The 20461-nt window shown below is 40.2% G+C and overlaps 1 protein-coding gene across 10 annotated transcripts in view; it reads left to right on the plus strand.

Moving 5' to 3' along the window:
* AMPH (amphiphysin) overlaps positions 1-20461 on the plus strand; it is a 122764-nt gene that overhangs the window by 60245 nt on the left and 42058 nt on the right. For all 10 annotated transcript variants that reach the window (XM_052796227.1, XM_052796295.1, XM_052796280.1 and 7 more), the window contains exons 3-7: positions 9284-9338; positions 15473-15567; positions 18180-18275; positions 19630-19737; positions 20128-20213. In XM_052796227.1, coding sequence (XP_052652187.1) covers positions 9284-9338; positions 15473-15567; positions 18180-18275; positions 19630-19737; positions 20128-20213 — 440 coding nt within the window. The remainder of the gene's footprint in view (positions 1-9283; positions 9339-15472; positions 15568-18179; positions 18276-19629; positions 19738-20127; positions 20214-20461) is intronic.

Consider the following 20461-nt stretch of genomic DNA (forward strand, 5'->3'; position numbering starts at 1 on the left):
AAAGATAATAAATGAGGACTCCCAGTTCAGCTCAGGGAAAGGATAGAGAAAGGAAAGAGAAGGAGCATAGTGCTCATTACCTAGGAAATAGGTAACTGAAAAACTGAAACCTTAACATGCTATTCCTTGCCTGAACAGCAGATTGGATGGCAGGTATGTACCAAACTCAGCAGAAGGCTATGTGTAAGGATACATCCAGCAGATCTATCTGTAGGAAAAGCTCATTTAGACTCCCCAGTGATCTGTTCCCATCGCTTTCTAAATACTGCTGGATAAGAGCCCCTTCTGGACTTGACAACCCCAAGCTGAATTACTCGGATGAATCACCATGGAGAAACTGAGTCATCCCATGTCTGGAGAGAACAGAGCAAAGTGGCTTTGTAGAGCCTCAGGACTTTCCCTATCAGAAGCAGTAAGCTGCTGCAGCTGAAACCAACAGTAAAAAACATTTAGATTTTTAACAGTGAATACAGCTATTATTCACCTTCCATTTAAGTTGTAAACTGAAAATTGCCACTCCAAATCAAAACTTATGGAACAAACAAAACATATATAAACTCATATATGACACATTTTGACACAGATTTTCAGTGTATTGCAAGAAATTTCTTGAGGCTTAAACAGTTCTCTCTGCACAGCTAATTGTGGATGTGCTCAGCCTCTTAATTGACCCTGAAGTTCAGAGAGGGGGGGAAAAAAAGACAATTCCTGCATATTTCTCTCGACTGTGAAAATATCAAGTCCATTGGGGATTTACCTGAAATTTCATCTCTATTCTGTTGTTCAAGCAACTGCATCTTACACTTTCTTTTTTTTTGACAGGAAGTGGAAATTCCCTTATCCCCAAGTGTATTTTAATGACTCACAGTGCTTGCTTCATTTTTGTAAGAGCTCAATATTCTGTTTAATGTGTATGCATATTTACCTCTCATTACTTTTCCATATGTAGTTATGAGACTTATTTTATTGACATTATGTATTGTATATGTACACACTGAGATATTGTTGCTACTACAAAAGCAGCTGCACATGACATGTTGTCAGAATAAAGCAAAACCTCAAGTGCTGTTGTTGTTGATTTATAGAATTAGGTGAAAATGAAGAGCCTTTTTTTGCTGTTGTTGAGTGAGCAGAACCTGCCTCTGTGGACTGCTTTACTTAATGTGTGCCTCACAGTAAGAGCTGCTCCTTGGGTGTAATTGTTAGGAGTCCTGAAAAGGTTTATCCTGGCCAGGTCTTGACTTCCCGCAAGCACGCTTAGCTGCCTTACAGCTGTGGCACAACATTCTCTTAAAGTTGTTCTGTGAGACAATTAACATTTATTGAAGTGCTCTTTTTTGCATCAGATGTGCCACTGATTTCTTAAAATTTATGCATGAATCAAGATACCCAAGATGAGATTCACCACCTACACATAAGCAACAGATGTGCCTCAAGGTGTCCCACCTGGCCTCCAGCTGTTGCTCCAGACAGAGGCACATGGCTTTGGCCACAGTCCTGTATCATACCTGCTGGCGCTGTGGTCCTCTTGAGCACCCCGTGGCATCTCCAGTGGCAACAGACACATGTGTTTTGGCAGATGAACCCTGCCCCTGGGGAGTGATCCAGTTCCAGATTGCGACACCTGAATGTGGGTGTCTGTGCTTGAGTTGGGTCTCCCCGGACACTTGTGCTGAAATGGGCAGTGTGGTCTGAAGGGCCAAGACAGAAACCCATCAGTTCCTTGGGGGCATCTGTGGTCCTTAATGGCTCTGATCAGCCCCATCTGGGACCCCTAACCCTGCACATGGGCCTAGGAGTCCCATTTTAGCTCAGCCCTGGGCACACAGTCCCTCCCTAAGCCACGTCATAGGCTGCTCCCCATGCCTAGGGGACCCGTGCTTCAGCTGCATCTCCTTCTGCTCCCATCTAGATCTCCCAGACAGACCCTGGACCTGGTTCAAAGCCTCGCTAGGTCAGGGGGGTGTCAGTGAAGCCTCTTACCAAGCCCTGGCTCTGCCCGCCCAGCCCAGACCCTGCAGAACCATCAGTGAGGGCATGGCCTGTGCTGGGGTCACTCGTGGCTCCTGGCACAGCCCCACCAACTGAGTTGAGCAGCTGCTGTGAGTGAGGGCTGTGAGTCAGTTGTCTAAATGTTGGCATCTGTTGCCACTTGGGAGGCCCTAGTGTGTCCTCCCTGGCTTCCAAATGCTGTTCAACAAAGCTGGCAGGTCCCTTAGGACCAGTCACATTTGCCATTTGTGGATGTATCACAAATGGCGCTAGACAGCTAGGCTGAGTGAATGGTTTTGACTATAGGTTTATCTTAATTGCCCTCCTGACTCCACAGGTTGCACTGAAGAGATCTACATTGGCCCTAAGATGAAGAGAGGCACCCAACTCATGTAGACAGTGATAGGTGTCTTAATCTGGAGCTGAAAAAAGGACATGATGTAGAAGGGGAGCTTCAATATGTATTATAATCACATGAAATTCAATCTGTGTTCTGCAACACCTTCTTTTCTCTAGGACTTACTAGGTATTCCATATATTTATTTGACCATCTTTAAACCTACCTTATGTCGTCCCTTTAGATGCCTTCATTTTACTGATCTTGTACATGGGCTTGAGATGGAGAAAAGAATCCAGGCAGTAAACAAAAAGTGTGAGCTTTAAAATTACTCTGAATGGGAGACACTATTTCTCCTTAGCTGATAACTCAGATTTTCTTGGTTGTCTGTGAAATCTCATACTAAACTGCAGGGCATTCTTGATACTTGTTAAGCTACAACATATTGTTGGTTCAATACAGCTCTGTCCATAGGAGACTCCTTTGCTGAACAAAGGTGTTGCCAAATGCTGTCCCTGATAGATACTTCGAAGTAAACCGGACACAGGAAAACACAATCTAGACCAGTGGGAGGGAGCTTTTTTCTGTGAGCCAAGAAGTGTTTGCATTCAGGGGGACTGCATCTGACAGGCATCTTTTCAGGGGCAGTCCCAAAGCATACTTCAGATACTGGATGACCACTAAGCCAAATACAAGCAATAGAATGTGCAAAGTATTTGGGGGGCTATGGGAGGGATTTCTCTGCTGTTTACCATTTCATCCTGAAATGTATGTTTAATAATTATCTTATGTCTGAGGGGCCATTTTTCCCACGGCAAGAAGAAACATAGTGTACCATTAAATCTCATCTCAACCTCATTAATTTCCAATCAGGCAGAATAGCCAGGAAGGTGAGGCCCTCTGTTTCATGCTACAAAATTATCTCTGCAGGAACAGCCCAGATCTATTCCAACTAATTCCTCACTTCAAAGGACAGAGCAGCTGATCCAAGGTTTTGCTTTTTTGATTCTGCCTATTGATTGCTCCAAATCTAAAGTCTAAACCATTGTCACACTGGGCTGATTTTGATTGCCCCTTGGATATAAACTATTATGCCTCTGCAGCTTTAGTAACGGTGCTAATTGTTTTCTCCCAGGCAGTGCAGTTGAATGATCAAGTTATTTCTGACTATTTTTAAAGCAGACTGGTATATGTTTCTACAGGAAGCCTTTGGGATTACTAACCCTGGGGATAGTTGACATAGCCCAGCTATGGGATTTAACACATGGATTGAACATGTTGCAGTTCACAGCACACAGTTCTGGACAGTTTTCTACCAGACCTGTTAATGCATAGCTTATATATGTTATTTAAGAATATTGTTAGGGATATGCAGCTATAGGCATAAACAGAGGCCAAGTACATGTTCAGAAAGTCTAGCTCGACATTTAGTATGTATAGATTACTTTTAGCCATAGACTTGTAGACTCTGCAGTTGCTGTCTTTGCACACCCCAAATTTTCATTAAAACCATTAGTCTGGGCCCTACTTGAGGACATGAGTATGCTTGTAGGAAGATGTAATAGGTATGAAGGTAGGATCTAGCTCAGGGAGGGAGAGCTTTAGTTGTGAGGCAAGAAGGTTGGAATTTCATTTAAGGAAGGTGCCAAATGTTTTCTGGTCGGTCCTCATCTGAGACAGAGACCATTGGTTCAGTAAAAGGGTTATTTAGTTAGTTAAGCATCACTGCAGACACTGAGCTTTCTCACCTGGCTACAGGGAGTCACTACTAACACAGAGCAGAGCTTGCTGGTTCTTACCTTTAGAATTCCTACTTTTTGGACTAGATCAAATTGTCTGAGAAGCCTGTTTGATTCGATGCAGTTTACTTCAACTCATCATGTTACTTAATAACTAGCATGATGAAATTCTTACTCTTGAGCCTTCTTAGTGGCTGGACCACAAATTTTTGTAGGTACTGGGATGCCAAAAACCTCTGTGTTTCCAGAGAAGGTTGCAAATCCAACTTTTTTCAAGTGATGCACTAGACAAAACAATTCAAAACCCAAGTCTCTTACAGCTTGTAGAAAGAGAAAAGAAGAAATGTATTTCTTTATGAAAGAGATTCCAAAATTTGGGAGAGAGTTCTAGGAACTATAAGGAAACTGAGAAATGGTAAAATAGGGTACTCTGGTACGCAGATATATTTCATACTGAATTATGGATTTGTCCCAATAGCCTCTTATTTTGTTAAGCTTTTCTTAATGCAATAGTCCTTTGCATTCATACTTCTGAGTTCCCTAAAAGGCCTACCTGTAAATACTACCTAAAGTGCTTGTGAACAGAGAGACAGTGCTGCTTTACATTGTGGCTAATAACTGCACATTACAATAAAGGGTGTCTTCCGGGTGATACAGAAAATGCTTTCTTTTGAGCTCTGTCCCTTAGCAATGGAATAACAAAATTGCAGTATAAGACTTAGAGCTGCATTAATAATTATCTGGTATGCATGTCTGTGGGGCAGGTTATTAATTAACCTATGCTCCAGGTTCAGCATTGACAGTGCTCTTGACTCTTGCTAAGTGGAGTGATTTATTTGGTTTTGGTATCAAGCGCATGCTGTGCTGACATTTCCTGTAAAGATGTATTGTGTTTACATCCTGTATGTGACATGATAGAAAAATCAAACTCTTCTGTTCTGCCTGGAATAAATGATGCCTGGCAAATAGGTCATGCAATTCCAGCTTTCATGGAGGGAAGGTGGCCTTTAATTTCTGAGTAGAGGCAGTGATTTTTCTAATGCATCAGGAAGCAAAAGCTGGTAAGACAGAAACCATGTTTTTTATGGTTTTAGTCATTGTTTTTGTAGGTCTCGTCAGTCTTACAGCCAACAGTGCTGTAGCTCTCATTGTCTTAATTCCAGTGCTAAGATATGCTTAAATACTAGTCTTTGAAAAGAAAACCAAAACTAAACATACACAAGAATCAGTAGTACTGAAAAGGCCTAATGCTGCTGTAAAAGTGTGTAAGATCTGTGGCTGTAGATGACAAGATCCTGAAACACTGAGCCTCCTTATCTCACTGGGTACATGTGTCTTTACCGGCTACATAATACTAACCATGTAATAAGACCAGAGAGTTGAAAAGGGAATCTGACAGTGACACTGACTGCGTGCTAAGCTGTTCAGAGTAACAAGTTGTTGTTTGGGACATCACTGTGGAGAGCTGAGTTGATTTTCCTAATGAGGGATGTTGGTTTGGGTTGTTAGCATGCCTCCCTTGCTCTTATGTGCAGTTTAACAGGATTGCCTGTCAGATTTTTGGTAATTTATATGTTGAGTTTGACCAGGTGAGCTAAGAGCACTGATTTCTGGTGCTGGAGTCTGGTGAGAACATGCCTGCTGTTATCAAACAACCCAACTGCGAGAAGTTTGCTATTAAGTATGCTATTGAGATTTCTCACTGGAGTTTTCTTGCATATTATGAAACTCTGACTCATTTTGCTGCCTCATGTAGAACAAATAAAAGAAATTATGAAATGGTAAAGAAAGCATTAGTGCTGTCTTGGGAAATCTCATTTCAGAGGAGCACAACATCTGTGAAATGACACCTACTTTTCATTCTCCTTCAAGAAACTGCATCTCGGTTAACAAAATGGATGGCCTTAATGAAGATACTTGGAGCAGCGGTTTCAGAGCCACCAGATGCTTTCATCTGATAGACTAGAAAGGAGAAAGAGTGTGTCAGTAAACATCAAGAAGGGGCAATATTAATATGTAGCAATCTTTAAAACAGTGCTTTTTAAAACCTGTATGTCACAGTTTGCAAGATGTGCAGAGCCAGCAATGCAGTATTTTCATCTGTGAATATTAATTAGCCTGTTAGGTGGTAAAAGTATATCTATCTTCACTAATAGTGAGTAGGTGGTAAAAGTATATCTATCTTCACTAATAGTGAGTTTGCTATAGCAAAATGTGTAGACCAGAGGTACGTTTTACTGAATTCACAAGGCTGAGGACTTTTGATGCAAATTTTTATTTCTGGTATTTTATAGAAAGGTCTAATTCTGTTGCCATTGAAACTGAGGTATTATCTCTCAAATTCAGTGGGAGCTGGCCCTTGCACATGGATGCTTTAATGTCACGTCTCATACAAGATTTGCTAATGAGGGAAAATTCATATGGCTCTATGCTGCTTAGATATTTCAGTGGTTTGTGGCCTGTTAATAACCCAGACTGAAGGAGATGCCTGTTAAAATTATTCTTTTGAATGAATTGTCAGAATTCATAACAGCACATATGGCAAAATATTTGCATCGTGTTTTACTGCTTTGACTTTTTCTTGTACATTTTCCTGAGCAGCAGTTGCTGATAACGCATAGTGCTAATCAACCACAATAGATCTCATAGTGGTTTAGGTTACCAGTTGTAAAACTACACAGCAGTACAGTTATAAACATAGTGTTTGAGCAATGTGTGTCCCTGACATGCCGTTTGTGGTGTGCTAGTTAGTCCTAGTGACAAAATGGCATGCGTGTGAGTAAATACAGACCTTTTACTGGACATGAGGGCACCTAACAGGGTTCTGAGCCTTCCAGCAGCGGTTTCCTGCACCTGAAACATCAAAAATTCTTTAATAACTAAAAATTGTTATTGTATGGGCACCTGTTAAGCTGGACCATGATGAAGAATCAAGTTGCTGTATCTACTTCCCGTTTTCACTACAAGTGCTCAGGCCAAAGATCATTTCTATACCTTCATGTGACTTCTCAGATTACCAGGGATCCTCCCAGGAGGAGACTGGCATGCATAGAAAGGAACTTCCCTCCTCTTTCTGCTGCATGTTTACAGATACTCCTTTTCAGATCCAATAGCGAGAAATTCTGCCCCCAGGTTCAATCTTTCCTCTACGGCAGTGCTGTTCACTTAATGTCTTGCTCCGTGGAAAGACAACTTCTGTCATCTCTCTGCCTCCCATTCTAGTACAGAAAGAAGTAGAAGGAAGTCAGCTTCTGAAGTGTGTTAGGATGCTACCATGTTATGTAGGGTGATAAAAGGTGTTGTTATGATGCATTAGGGTAGTACTTTTTACTAAATAGTATTAAGATGTATACGTATATTTTCTTAAGGGACACAACATCAAGCTACCACTACTTTCAGAACTTTCTATTGTGTTATAAGTAATTAAGCCTGAGGTTTAATCCACTGATTACTCAGCCTGTGCCTGTCTGGCCCCTGCTTTGATATGCAGCTTTGATCCCAAAGCAAGGGAAGAGTTTGTCTTTCCTTGGAGCATCAAATATGGTCCCAAACCAGAGGCAGATTGGTAGGCTGGGTGCTCCTGCACTCTTGCTGTTACTCAGCAGCTTCTCAGATATCGCCCTGGTGGACCTATTCCCGTGCTCAGAATTTAGTTGATTAATGGATTTAGGTTCAAAAAGGAGTTTCACTTCAGATCAAATCAGTGTAAAAGCAACCTTCTGTTCGTTGAATCTGTAAAGTGAATTCAGTCTACTTTCTAAGCCCACTCAGGCATTTTTACCTTCTAAATTCTTAAATATTTCCAGGACATTAAAAGAGTTGCTCTCACAGTGCATTGCAATTTGGGGTTTTTGATCCAGTTCTGAAGGCCTTCAGTTCCCTGCAGGGAGCTGGGAGAGGCAAGTGAATTTTGTGGACGTAATCTGCATTACAATGTGTGTACTGGTGAGGCAAGTGAGTATTTTTTGAGAACCACCATCTGGGTTTAATGTGGCCGCAGGTAGATGGATTCTAAGCCCCAGACGGTCCCTTTCAACCTGAATTTCTTATGATTCTCTGTGTCTGAATGCTCTGAGCGTTGCTGTTGCTGATGGCAAATCCTTTATGGACATCAGAAGTCCTTTGACTTAAGTGGAGTTATAACGGCTTAAACCAGTTGAGACTCTGCCTTCTGAAGTATTCACACATGCACCCTTTTGGGTTCTGACTTTCACACGAAAAACATGAGAGAAACTCTGAAGCAGCCAGTCATATTTTGCAGCTGATTTTTCCATATGGTGTAGCTGTATGTGAGAAAATGTGACTGAAAGCTGATATTCCCGCAGTTTCTAACTGCTTAAATAAATAAATAAATTGAAGGATATTGGGAACTGATAAACATGGAGCATTTCCAAAATCTTCAGGCTATGGAAGATGTCCTGGACAACAGCTTTTTAGCAATAAAGTATGTGCTATAGTATAGCACAGATTTTGTTGCAAATCCTAGGAGCTGTGAAGTCCAACTTGTGTTACAGTCAGATATAAAGTAAAGCAACGCATTCTGTTTTGTCTATTCTGAGTTTTCAAAGGCTGTTGGTATAAGATAAAGAAAAATAATTTTGATGTATTTGCCAAAGAAACAGTTGAGATTTCACAGCAGACTGCAAGATGTACTAGCCAAGCTAAACAAAATAACTAATGCTATTGTTTTTTAGTAGCTATTTGGTGCAAAATATTAAAATGTTAAAATACTTGGAAAACTGTTTGTAAAAGTAGTAACCCATTTATGTAAGGGCATGGATTTTCTGCAAGTCTAGACTGGCCTCACTTGAGTGGTTTCCAGTGGAGGTGCACTGTTCTTGATTATACTTCTTTGTGTTTCAGGTGAGGACATTAGCCAGGCTGACTTGAACTGGACCTTGGCCATAAAATATACTTGTCTTTCTTTGGCTGGAATTCTTCCCTGTGCAGATGACTGAGAAAATAAACCCAGAAATTTTAGCCTAGAGAATACACTATGCATAACATCTTGGCCAGGCCACTTTTTCTGTATGAACCTGTGCATGCTTGCAACGTGACACTATTCATCAGATAGCTCCTGAAATTGCTTTTTGTTGTTAAGTTTGACATACTGTATGCAAGTTTTAAGGCATAAAATATAACTGAAATGTGTTTTCAATACCATAACTGAAATGTGTTTTCACTTCCTTGCTTTTTTTTGTTTTTTCTTTTCCAGGCAGAGGGTTCCAGACTCCAGAGAGAACTGAGAGGATATTTAGCAGCCATCAAAGGTGATTTTTAAGTTTTACATCATGTTTTCATAAAGCAAACATTTTTCAAAAATTGAGACAAGTAGGCTTGTTTAAGGTATACAAAGACAAATACAAGTAATACTGCTTTTGTCATTAGTAGTCCATGTTTCTGCTTTGGATCCGGCACAGGCTCTTTAGCCTGTTGCTAGGGATTTTGCACGTTTGATGTCAACTCATGTGTGTACAGTCTTGCATGCACGGCTCATCCTTGGCTGTCCAAGGGAATAAGAGTTGGTGACTGACAGACAATAATGGCTTCTTGAGAGAAATATATATATACATGTCATAAATACATATATATATGTGTTATATTTTTAGCCTGGCTCCAGTCCAGTAGGGAGAACGTTACAAACGAGTATTAACATCCCTGGAAATCACTGTGTCATAATAAAGATTCAGCAGCTGTTGACAGGCAGGGAAGAAAGCTCTTTTTGATGGGAATTGTAAAATGGGGAGCAAAGCAGTAGCTTAATGTCTTTGACCATCTATTGTTTGCTGGATGGGCTGGGCAAGGAAAATCCTGTACCAGACAAAAGATATTTTGCCATGTAGGGATTTGCACGATGTCTTTTGTTCTTAGAGGATATTTCAGCATCAGTCATTTTTGGGGACCCATTGGATGCTGATTTTACTTTCTTATTTTTCAGCCATCCTTCCCCACACCTATTATCAGATGGATACTCAGAAACAGCATGATGAGGCTGTTTGTTAGCCAGATGGCTTTTCTGTCATGTAGGCTAACTGTTTACATGATGCTTTGATTTTCATGTTGCTGACAACAATCCTCCTCTCCATGTTTAATTTTCTTTCTCTCTTTCTCTTCTTTTCCTAGTACTCTGTGCATTCGTGGTCCTTTTGCTTGTTTACTGTCTAGTGGGCTACTCTTTGCACCAAATTTTGTTAACTTGGTATGAAATTTTCATTGTGCAAGTTTTGCCTTTTTAGCCATGCTTTTCTGTTCAGCATCTTTCTCTTGTTGCAGCCTGTAAGTCCATATCTGAAAATAATTAGGGCTGACTTTCTTACTGAGAATGAAAACTGTTTGCTAGCACCTCATTATCTTCATGTCTTAAAAAAGACTCAGTCATAAGCAGCTCACAAGAGCCTTAAAAATATTATTCTCCAAAGCCAACAAGCCACCAGTGGGCATCCTTGGCAGACGTGTTGGCACACCTTGGTGCTGTGGAGTGAGAGGACAGCCCGAGACAGTAGTCCCCAATACACAGCTCTGGCTGGGACTTCCCCAAAGCTGACTAGCTCAGCAGTGGCAAAGACCTTTCCAGATTTTGGATGGCAGAAGCAGATCCAGCAATTGCTACAGTCTCTTTGTTGCTATTCTTTGAAGGGTGGCCATCATTAAAGGGTTTTGGGGTGGCTATGCACAAACGCATGGGAACCCCCATATTTAGGCACTGGATTGGTATTTCTGCACCTAGGACATCTGAGCCTTGGAGGCACACTGTCATCAGGGGCTCATTTTGCAGGGAAAAAGGTCAATCATATCATTGGAAAATAATGCACTTGACATCCTTGTACTTTTACAGGTGTGAGAAAAGCAGTTCATTTTAAACGGTTTCAGGAACTGGCAAGATAGCTAACTTTAGCTAAAAGGATTTTATGAATCTGGTATGTTGTGAACTCCAGTATAAGTTTCATTTTGCTGTATGACTTTTGAGTGGCTGGATATTGGAAGTTGGAAGTACAAGGTCCGGGGCACGATTTAAGCAAGGAATGGTCAATTGAGCCTTCTTATGACCCTCTATCCCTTCATTTTAATATACTTGACAGTTTCAGGTTTAGTATCACACATTCTTAAAAGAATTTTTGCTGTATTCATAATCCTTCTCTCACTCAGAGGTGCTTCTTAGTCTTAGCTGGATCTTGATCTTTACTGCTGGTTACTCAAGGACTTGGAGGAACCATGTCATAAAGCTGTTGAACTTGTGAATGGCTTTTATGTGCTGTTTTATTTCACCTGCATGATAGTTTAACATCTGCTATGTATCAGTGGTGTTTGTACTGACAAGACTGTGTACTATCCCCTATAGCTATAGTCATCTCATGCCTCAGTCTTCTGTCTCTTCCAGTCTCCTTGGCAACGTGTATCTGGGTTCTCTACTTCATGGTTTGTTTGGTTTTTAAGCTTTTGAGAGCTGTAGGTGACTTGAACGGTTTTATGGGCCAATTATTAAAGAAACCCTAAATTAGCCTTGCATTCTCTACCCTGAGCTCTTTGCAAGCACCAGTACAGATGGGGAGATATAAACCTGGACCTGCATGCAGGTGGCAAGCTGGCAGGGGTAAAAAGGAATCCTGCATCACGAAAAAGAAGCACCATACTTTTTAGGTGGCTTAATGTAGTGAAAAATACTAACTAGTCTACAGGAAGGGAAGGGGAGATTTTGGAGGTCTGTAAGCAGTTTTGCTGCTTAGTTGTCAGTCTGTGGCAGACAGAACTGCACATATCCTCCAGACACACAAATCTTAAAATCAATCATGTAATTTCTTAGAAGCAATAAAACTATTAATCATCTTTCTGTAAAATTTAGTAATGAATTATGAAATGATTGAATTGTTCCAGTGGAAACTCTAGTGGGTAACTAGCAATAACAGATCCAACCCTTATGGCAGGACAGGTCATTTCCCCAGAGAACCGCACATGAAGCTCTCTTCCCCACTCACGTAATTAAATATTAAAAGCCAGACCAAGGTGCCTCACTCCATCAGGAAAATAGAATTTTCTCCATGATTCAGCCTAGATTTCCCTGCTGGGGAGTGAGGAAACCCCACAGTATATGGGTCCTATGGCCAACATGGAGTCCCAGGCCAGTCTCAATTTCCATGGGAGCTTGAGTACATTGGAGTCATGATAGCAAAGAGTCACCTACCCTCTGCCGTCTCTAGGGTGCTTAATGGGAAGGTCTCTGCACCACCACCCCCAGGATCCCTACCACGTGGGGGCCTCTAGGAGTCCTTTGGGGTTCCAGGTACAGGGACTCTTTCCCATAGAAGGAGGGATGATTTCACCAGAGAGCCTCAAACTTAAATAACTGGGTTATTTAGCATAATTTTTTCCTAAGCGATTCAATTATTTTGGCATTTGTAGTTATTAAATAAGTGACCCAATTACCAAGAAGTGGTACTAAATGAAACAATTGATATTAAATATAAATTTCTAATTGTTCACCAGCAGTAAAAATTCTTTTCACATTTCTTAGTACTTTAATGATTTGCTTTAAACAATTTATCTTTCTCAGTGATAGCAGTTAAAAATAGCAGAAAGAGACAGCCTGCAGTCTATGGCTGAGACACTAATCCTCTTAACTTTAGTGCTGAATAATGCATAAAAGGTATCAGTGCATCAGAAATAATTCTATGTGAAAACCAGCCAAATAAAAAAATATCATTGCACATTGTAAGTTTATGCTCACAGGCATGAAAAAGAATGGGAAGCCACTGGATTGGTATTTACCTATGCACTCATTTGGGTTATTGCAGTAAACCTAGTATAGATGCAGTAGGAGGGGAGTAGGACGGATGACCTTGGCTTGTGGAAATTTCAGACTGAAGCCCCTGACTGAAGAAGCCAAGTACTGTAATGCCGACTTGCCTCACGCTGCAGCTGGATTTGATTGACGTTTTTTACGGAAGTATGGTAGAATGGAGGATTACTAGATTCTTAGAACTGAAACAAGTGTAAAAGTTTGTGCAACTTTGATACGACTTAATATGGGATATTAAGTGTCTTTTACTTATTCTCTTGAGCAGATATATGCTTGAGTCCTGTAGTACTTAAAAAAGAAAGCCTCCGTAGGAAAAGGTGCTCTACCCAAGCCTGGTCTCTGACTGAGCGGAGTGCAAGCTGCACGAGGGATTAGCGAGCAGCTGTGCTAGCCTGCCTGCCGGCAGAACGTACATGGCAGGTTTAGCATGCAGCATGCTTAAGGGCAGAAGTTCAGGTATCAGAAAGGATCAAGCATGAGCAGGGATGTGGAAACCTTCCTGGTCTGTGCATTCGCCCTGAGTGGACAGAAGCAGCCTTCTTCAGCATGGCAATACTGTGCTGGTTTTGTCTTACCTCCTGAGTTGATTAATTTGCAGTGGCATTATAGATTTTAAATGAGTCCTGCCTGGAAAAATATGTGAAGATTATCTGTATTTTACTGTAATCTGCCATATTCTAGGCAAAAAAATCCCCTTTATTCAGGAACCCTTTCTTAGGTGGTGATACAACATCCTAAGCATTAACCACAAAGGACAAAAGGAAGAAAAGCATCTTAAGTTCCTGTGCTATACCAATTCTCTGAGCTGAGCTCTGTCGTTAAAAAGCACCTCCAAGACAATCCCTGAAGAGATCAAATACTCTGTTTTGGGTCAGCACCTTTTGATTTAAGGGTGAAAGCTTGTACCCTCTGAACACCAAAGTTTCCTTTGTACTTGTTCTTCCCCTTTTCCACGCCATTCTGTCCCTTGAACCCAAGGTTTGAGAATAGCCACCTACTTTCAGCTTTCTCAGTATAATTTTTCCTATCCTACCCATTCCATAGACCACCATTTTTATATTAGGAAGTGTGCATTACTGCATTTATTTTCCTTTTGTACCTCAAGTGTGTGTTTTGGAGTGCATGGTGGAATAGCTACTGACTAGGTCAAGTCTGTTCTTCTAGACATTCAAGTTTCAAATGAATTCTCCTCTTCCACTCCTGAACATTTCTTTGTGCGGAAAACAAACATTGATGTTATTCCTAAATTCAGCCACTGAGCAGTTCAATCTGAAGATCATGCTAGAGACATTTTCAAGACAGCACAGATTTTGCAAACAAGTTGAAATAAATTTGTCATTTTAAAATTACTGATTCTGAACTAACTCTTAGCATGCTAGGTGAGATCAGCTTGGTTTCACTGGATTCAGAACCATATTCATCATCTAATGTATCGGCACTCCATCCAAATGGAAAGGCAAACCCCAATGCCTTCACTGAGGGCAGTAATTTATTCACTGGAGTCAAACTGATCTCACTGAAGATAGATTTAGGCTCTTTCTCATAATATCATTGAAGCTATTTTACATTTAAGCCAGCTCCTCTGTGCATTACAAAGTGATAACCATCAATAGTCCCCATTCTTGTTTCACCTGTGGTAGCAAGAGCTCCAAAGCTGGCTGATGCAGTTTGGTTTAGCACACTTCTCTGTAGACACCACCCCGCGGCAAGCATAAATAAGCGCTGGGCTCCACATACTTCTAAACCTACTGGGTGAGCATACAAGATAATCATTCTTCATAAAACCAGGTCCATTATGGCGCTTTCCCCAAGTTCAGGCATCTCTTTTCCCTAGAGACTGTCTCAGCTCTTGCCAGTCCTTTGCTTCATTATGAACATACCTTTAGGTCACCATCATTACTGTGGGCACATGAATAACAAGCTCAACCACTCTCACTTTACATGTGAAAGCTCCTGAGACTTAAATATCTTTGAAAACAAGGAAACGGAGAAATCCTGAGATATGTTCTACCTGTGTGCGACCTCCCCCATTCTGGGGAGCACTTTTCATTAGTGCAGACCTCTTCTAGCTTTTCTCCTAAGTCCATTTTTACAGCCAGCAATTCCCATAAATCTTTGCCATTTTAACCATACCACCTTGGAAATGCCTCCTCTTTCAGACAGTTTGGCATGGTACTCATTACGGACAAGGTAGGAAACTGATCTGTAGGGTGGAAGAGCTGAGAATAACCAAAGGCAGGTTGCTATTAGATTGTCTTCTCAGTGATAGTCTTTCAATTGAGTATTACGTACCTTTAGTGGGCAGGACTACCCTCTGAGTTGTTATTCATCTTCAGATATGTTTAGTTCAGAATAGAAAATGGAATCCTTAATCTGGTGGAAACTTTTTTTCTCTGCATATAAGTATGGGTTAATCCTTCTGTGAGGGACTTTTCTCATTGACCTGGGGAAGCTAGGTGAAAATAAACGTTTCGTTTCAGCTCTTGAAAACAATACTCTAAACATGCCAGAGGGAGTAGTATAGTGGGTACTCGTGGGTCAAAATAAAGATATTTAGCAACTGTTTCTTGTAGGTTGCAATTATATGTTCCTCATTCGGTCTAATTACAGGGATGCAAGATGCCTCAAAGAAGCTTACAGAGTCTCTTCATGAAGTGTATGAGCCAGATTGGTATGGACGGGAAGATGTGAAAATGATTGGAGAGGTAAGATGTGTGGAAAGAGGAAAAAAGTATTTTGGCTGCAAATGGATTAATCTAAGCTGTTGAAAAGTGTAAGTCTGAAATTTCCCTTAATGCTTCGTTGCATGTAAAATCCTGTTTTCTGAGCATAGAAATTATTGGTCTTGTGAAATGCACCTCCTGCTGACCAGATACTGCATTTGCAATGTCTATTTTACGAGCTAGCTGACATAAGCTCCCACTGAGGTCAACATCAGTGTGAGCAGAATTGGTCCTGATAGCGACTGATTGACAAGTTTGTACAAGGTATTTTACATGCAGTTTAACAGTCAGGATCCTCAATTCAATTGAATGTTAAAAATTACCAAATCTGTTTATCCTTGTGTGCTATGTAACAACCGTTGAGCCAGTGGCACTAAACAGGATATCTGATGGGACGCTCACCTCTCTGACAAGAATCTGGAATTTAAGGGCAAATTAGGCTGATGGACACTATTCATTTCAGTCTTTTTAGTTTTCTCCAGTGATTAGAGAAGAATAGGCTTTTCTAGAGGACACTGCAGGAATTTGACTTGAGGTGCTCTGAATTGCCTGCTTAAACAGCCTTAATTCTGGGGGTAGTCAGCAAATGTGCTGGTGGTGACAAGAAAGTGCAGACTGTTATCAGTGCAGCTTTTAACCACTTGGCATTCAGTTTGCAAGGCCTCCTGGATAATATAATTAACAAGAAACTGGAAGACAGAGCACTCTTCCCAAGTCTGCATAATGATTGCTTTTCTTTTTTATGGCTGCCTTCCTCTGCCCTTCTCTGCTGCTGAAGGCATGATGTGGTTTTGATTTTAAAAGCACACAACTTCCAAACTGTATAAGTTAAGATACCATACCATTTATATTGGTTTAGGTTAAACAGCTGGAAGATGTCTTGCTGCATATTGCTGTAGCACCTCATCTTGTATCTGTAGACTACTAGATTTTACACTCGGAAATTTGCAATTGTGTGTGAAAGGACCAAAATTTGGCTCTTAATCTCTGTTAGATATAGGGATAAATGTTAGATGTGTCTTCTTCATAAGAGACTCATGTGGGCAATATTAAAAAATCTCTGCTCCTGGTATTTTTCCCTATATAATCACAAATGTAGATTTATGCATCCTTCAACCTAGAGTAAAAAAGAATGACATATTTGTGCAGTCCAGGATATAAATGATCATTCCAAAAGGGGTCCATTTAAATTACCTTATTCTGTATGGTAGGAAAGTTGATAGCTTAAAGAACTCTTCAGCAATGTTTTTTGAGGCCATTAGCTTTCAGAAAACCTCCATGATTTTAATTTGTCCAAAATATGTATCAGCAAGATAGAAAGGCAAATGCACAAGACTGGCAGTTACTTGCTATGATCTAATGCTGTGCTGCTCTGTAGACCACTGTGATTAAATATTGTGTTAATAAATGAGGTATTTCTTTTAAGCATGATTAATAGATTGTAATAATTCATTAGGGACTCTGTTAGGGTAGGAAATGAATGAACTGAATGCTGGCATCACACAGCATTTATAATATGCCCTATAGTAGCTCATGATAAAACAAACACTAGGGAATAGCTTTCCAGACTTGCCGGTAAGGATAACAGCCCTGCAGAGCAGTGCTTGCCCCCTTTAGCCTCCTTCCCATCAAAGGAGGGAGTTCAGTGATTTTTTTAAATGTGCAAAGAAAAGGGGGATCAGGGTGTTTAACATATGCTAATGACTTGTTCAGTTGAGAACCAAGGACCTCGAGCACTACGTCTCTGTGTAACACGATTTGCTTCTGGCAAGGAATATCACCCTGCTCCCCACGGATCGTTGTCACATCAGCTGCACTAACATGTTCTTAAACACCGGAAAACTACAAGGAGTGTCTCCTGGTGACTACCCCAGAGCTGCAAAGAGGGCTGGGGAAAAGCACTGTAGCTTCTGGGGGGGGATTTTGTTTATTTTGCCTGCTGACGTTGGCGTGTTTCATATCTGGCTTCCCAGTTCTCTAGCAGTGTGAGGTAGAGTTCTTGTCTGTGTATCGGCCATTTCATCAAATGTACCTTAATGGCACAAAAAGTACACGATGGAAAGACCTTTCTTAGGATGGGTCTCCACAGCTTTTATTTTAAAAATGACCAAGCAAAGCTAAGCTTACAAATCCTTGAATTGATGGGGAACCTGCTTTATTTTTTCCTTTATTTTATTTACCCTTCTACTTTCAGTTTTACTTCTTTTATCTGTAAGGAAGGTTCATCCCCAGTGAACATACTTAGGTGTAAGAACTAGGACAGCTTCAGATTCTGCGTTGTTGACCCTCAGGGACCTGAAATCCTAAGGAAGACCTTGAATCCGTGATATCCTTATTTTCACATAGCAGTTACTATTTGAAAGAATGAAAACACAAACTAGTTATTAAGCTAAATCTTCTTTTATTGTGAATTAGAACTTGCAATGTCAAGCTATTCCTTTTCACTTACCTTATAAGTGCACTCTGATTTATTGCTTTAAAGAACATTTTAAAACTTCAGAAAGATTAATCTTTACCAATTACATTTGTATTTCTCCTAGGTTTGGAGTGGAATTAAAGTACTAAGCACATTTTTCTCTTTTTTACCTTTACAGAAATGTGATGAACTTTGGGAAGACTTCCACCAAAAACTGGTGGATGGGTCGTTGTTGACTTTGGATACATATCTAGGACAATTTCCTGATATCAAAGTACAGTAATGATTTCCTGTAAAGGACAATTTGTAAAATCACTGTTGAGTCATAAACTAAATAGAAAACGACATTACAAGAAAAACGAAAAAAGGGGGGGAGGTGGAAGTCATTCTCTTCTGCAATGTAAAAGATGTTGTTCTGTAAGTAAAGCCCTGACATTAGGCTGCACTGATTTTCCAAGTGAACAGAAATATTTTTCATGCAGTAGTACTTGGAAGTAAATTAGCCTTTGTAGATAGAAATTCTGTTTTTTCCTGCTCCTATTTATTTGGTATGAGGTAATTCTCACTGACTTCAACAGGGACACATTAAGCTCTTCAGCTGTTAAAATGCCAGACAAATTACAACATGAAAAGCAGGGCTTTTGTTATTGGCCAGATGTACCTGTGGGTATCTAAATACTTGTCTCTTAAATAAGCCATGGTTCCTGTCTTTTAATTAGTTATAAAAAGATTTTGTAATGCACATCAGGAGAAACTGTTATGCAGATTCTAACCTCTCCCAGATGCCTGTCCAGTGTACAGTCCAGGGAGATGGTTGCTACATGAAATGTGTGGAGTTAAAGAATTATTACAGGCGAGAGGTAGATACTTTTATATTTGAATGTGACTGTATGGACATAGCTGGAAATTCTTTGTGATGGTTTATAATTGAGTAGGTATGACGCAGTCATCCCCTTTGTCATTTACATCGGGGACTAAAGCAAAAATAATTAAAAAATCCCAACGTTACTGACATTCAGTCTCAAACTTGCTTGTAAAACAAACTGCATTTATGCCCTCTCAGCATGTGGAATTTACATATAATATATAGCTTTGTAAAGTCAGTGTATATCAGAAGACTTTTGTTTAGTTTTTAAAGAATTATAGCAGGTAGATTAGAATTCCTCTTGCATGTTGAACTCCAGTTATCTTAGATATGTGTCAGAGCAACTATACTGAGAAGTATATTTTAAGCATTTTTCCAACTCTAGAAAAAAATTATGTTATTTATTAAATTTGCATGCTATATATATGGGATGAAGATGGTGTTACCATGACTTTAACAGGTCCACTTATTCTAGAGAATGAGACAAGTCTTGCATAACATTGATATCTCCCTTCTAAGGCCCATAAGCCCTACACCCACAAAAAAACCCTTCCAAACCATCTGTAAATGGATTCCTTATTTAAAATAAGGTGAATAGTTTATCTCTCTTACCATGTCCCTGTTTCTGCATGGTATAGTAATTCATATATGAACAGCAGATAAGGGTGAATAAAAATATGTCAAAAACTTAAATGACAACATAGGCAAAATAGGTTTTAAAAAAGTGCTATTTGTGCTGACTTTCATTTCTACCCCTGTACAGACTCGCATTGCAAAACGAAGCAGAAAGCTAGTGGACTACGACAGTGCAAGGCATCATCTAGAAGCCCTGCAGAGCTCAAAAAGAAAAGATGAAGGCAGAATTACCAAGGTAGCACAATTGGAAGGATGCTGGCAGAAGACTTAGGGAGCTTGGGTGGCATTTGTTTCTCTGCAGAGGCAGAGCACAAAGTTTCTTTTTCCTCTCTCAGAAATGGAAATAATGATATCCTTAAGCATAAATGTGTATAGAGTATTTTGGTGCATGTGGAGGGCATACTCAGCCTCTTTCAGGAATGAGTCCCGTTTGAGCCCTAACTTCCTCACTTGATGAACTGAGGGGACAGCAAGTCCTGTGTTGGCCTGCATGCTGTGGGACTGAGTCACATCCTTCGTTAATAAAAATTGTAAAAGACCCACAAAAAAATGCACAAAACCAATTTTGGCAGGTTTTGCTATGTTGTAGTGATTGTAGAAGTCACACTGTTTCATTTTGGTTTAGGCAGAAGAAGAATTTCAAAAAGCCCAGAAAGTGTTTGAAGAGTTTAACACTGATTTACAAGAAGAGTTGCCATCTCTGTGGTCACGGTAAGCCTGGGCAGATATCGTCTGAATTGCCTAAAGGGGGAGTAAGGACAGGGAACTTTAATGAGCTGTTAGAAAATGGTTTGATGGTTCCTTGAAGATCCCATCCATTACCTTTTTGAAATAATAAAAGGAAAAATGCCTGCAAATGATAAAAAATTATACTTACTATAAGTGTATTTATGCTTATTTCTTTCAGTGTATCTTGGCACTGAAGATTCATTATCATATCTTCATTGTGAGGTGCAAAA

Source organism: Harpia harpyja, chromosome 1 (genome assembly GCF_026419915.1).
Source record: "Harpia harpyja isolate bHarHar1 chromosome 1, bHarHar1 primary haplotype, whole genome shotgun sequence".
NCBI lineage: Eukaryota > Metazoa > Chordata > Aves > Accipitriformes > Accipitridae > Harpia > Harpia harpyja.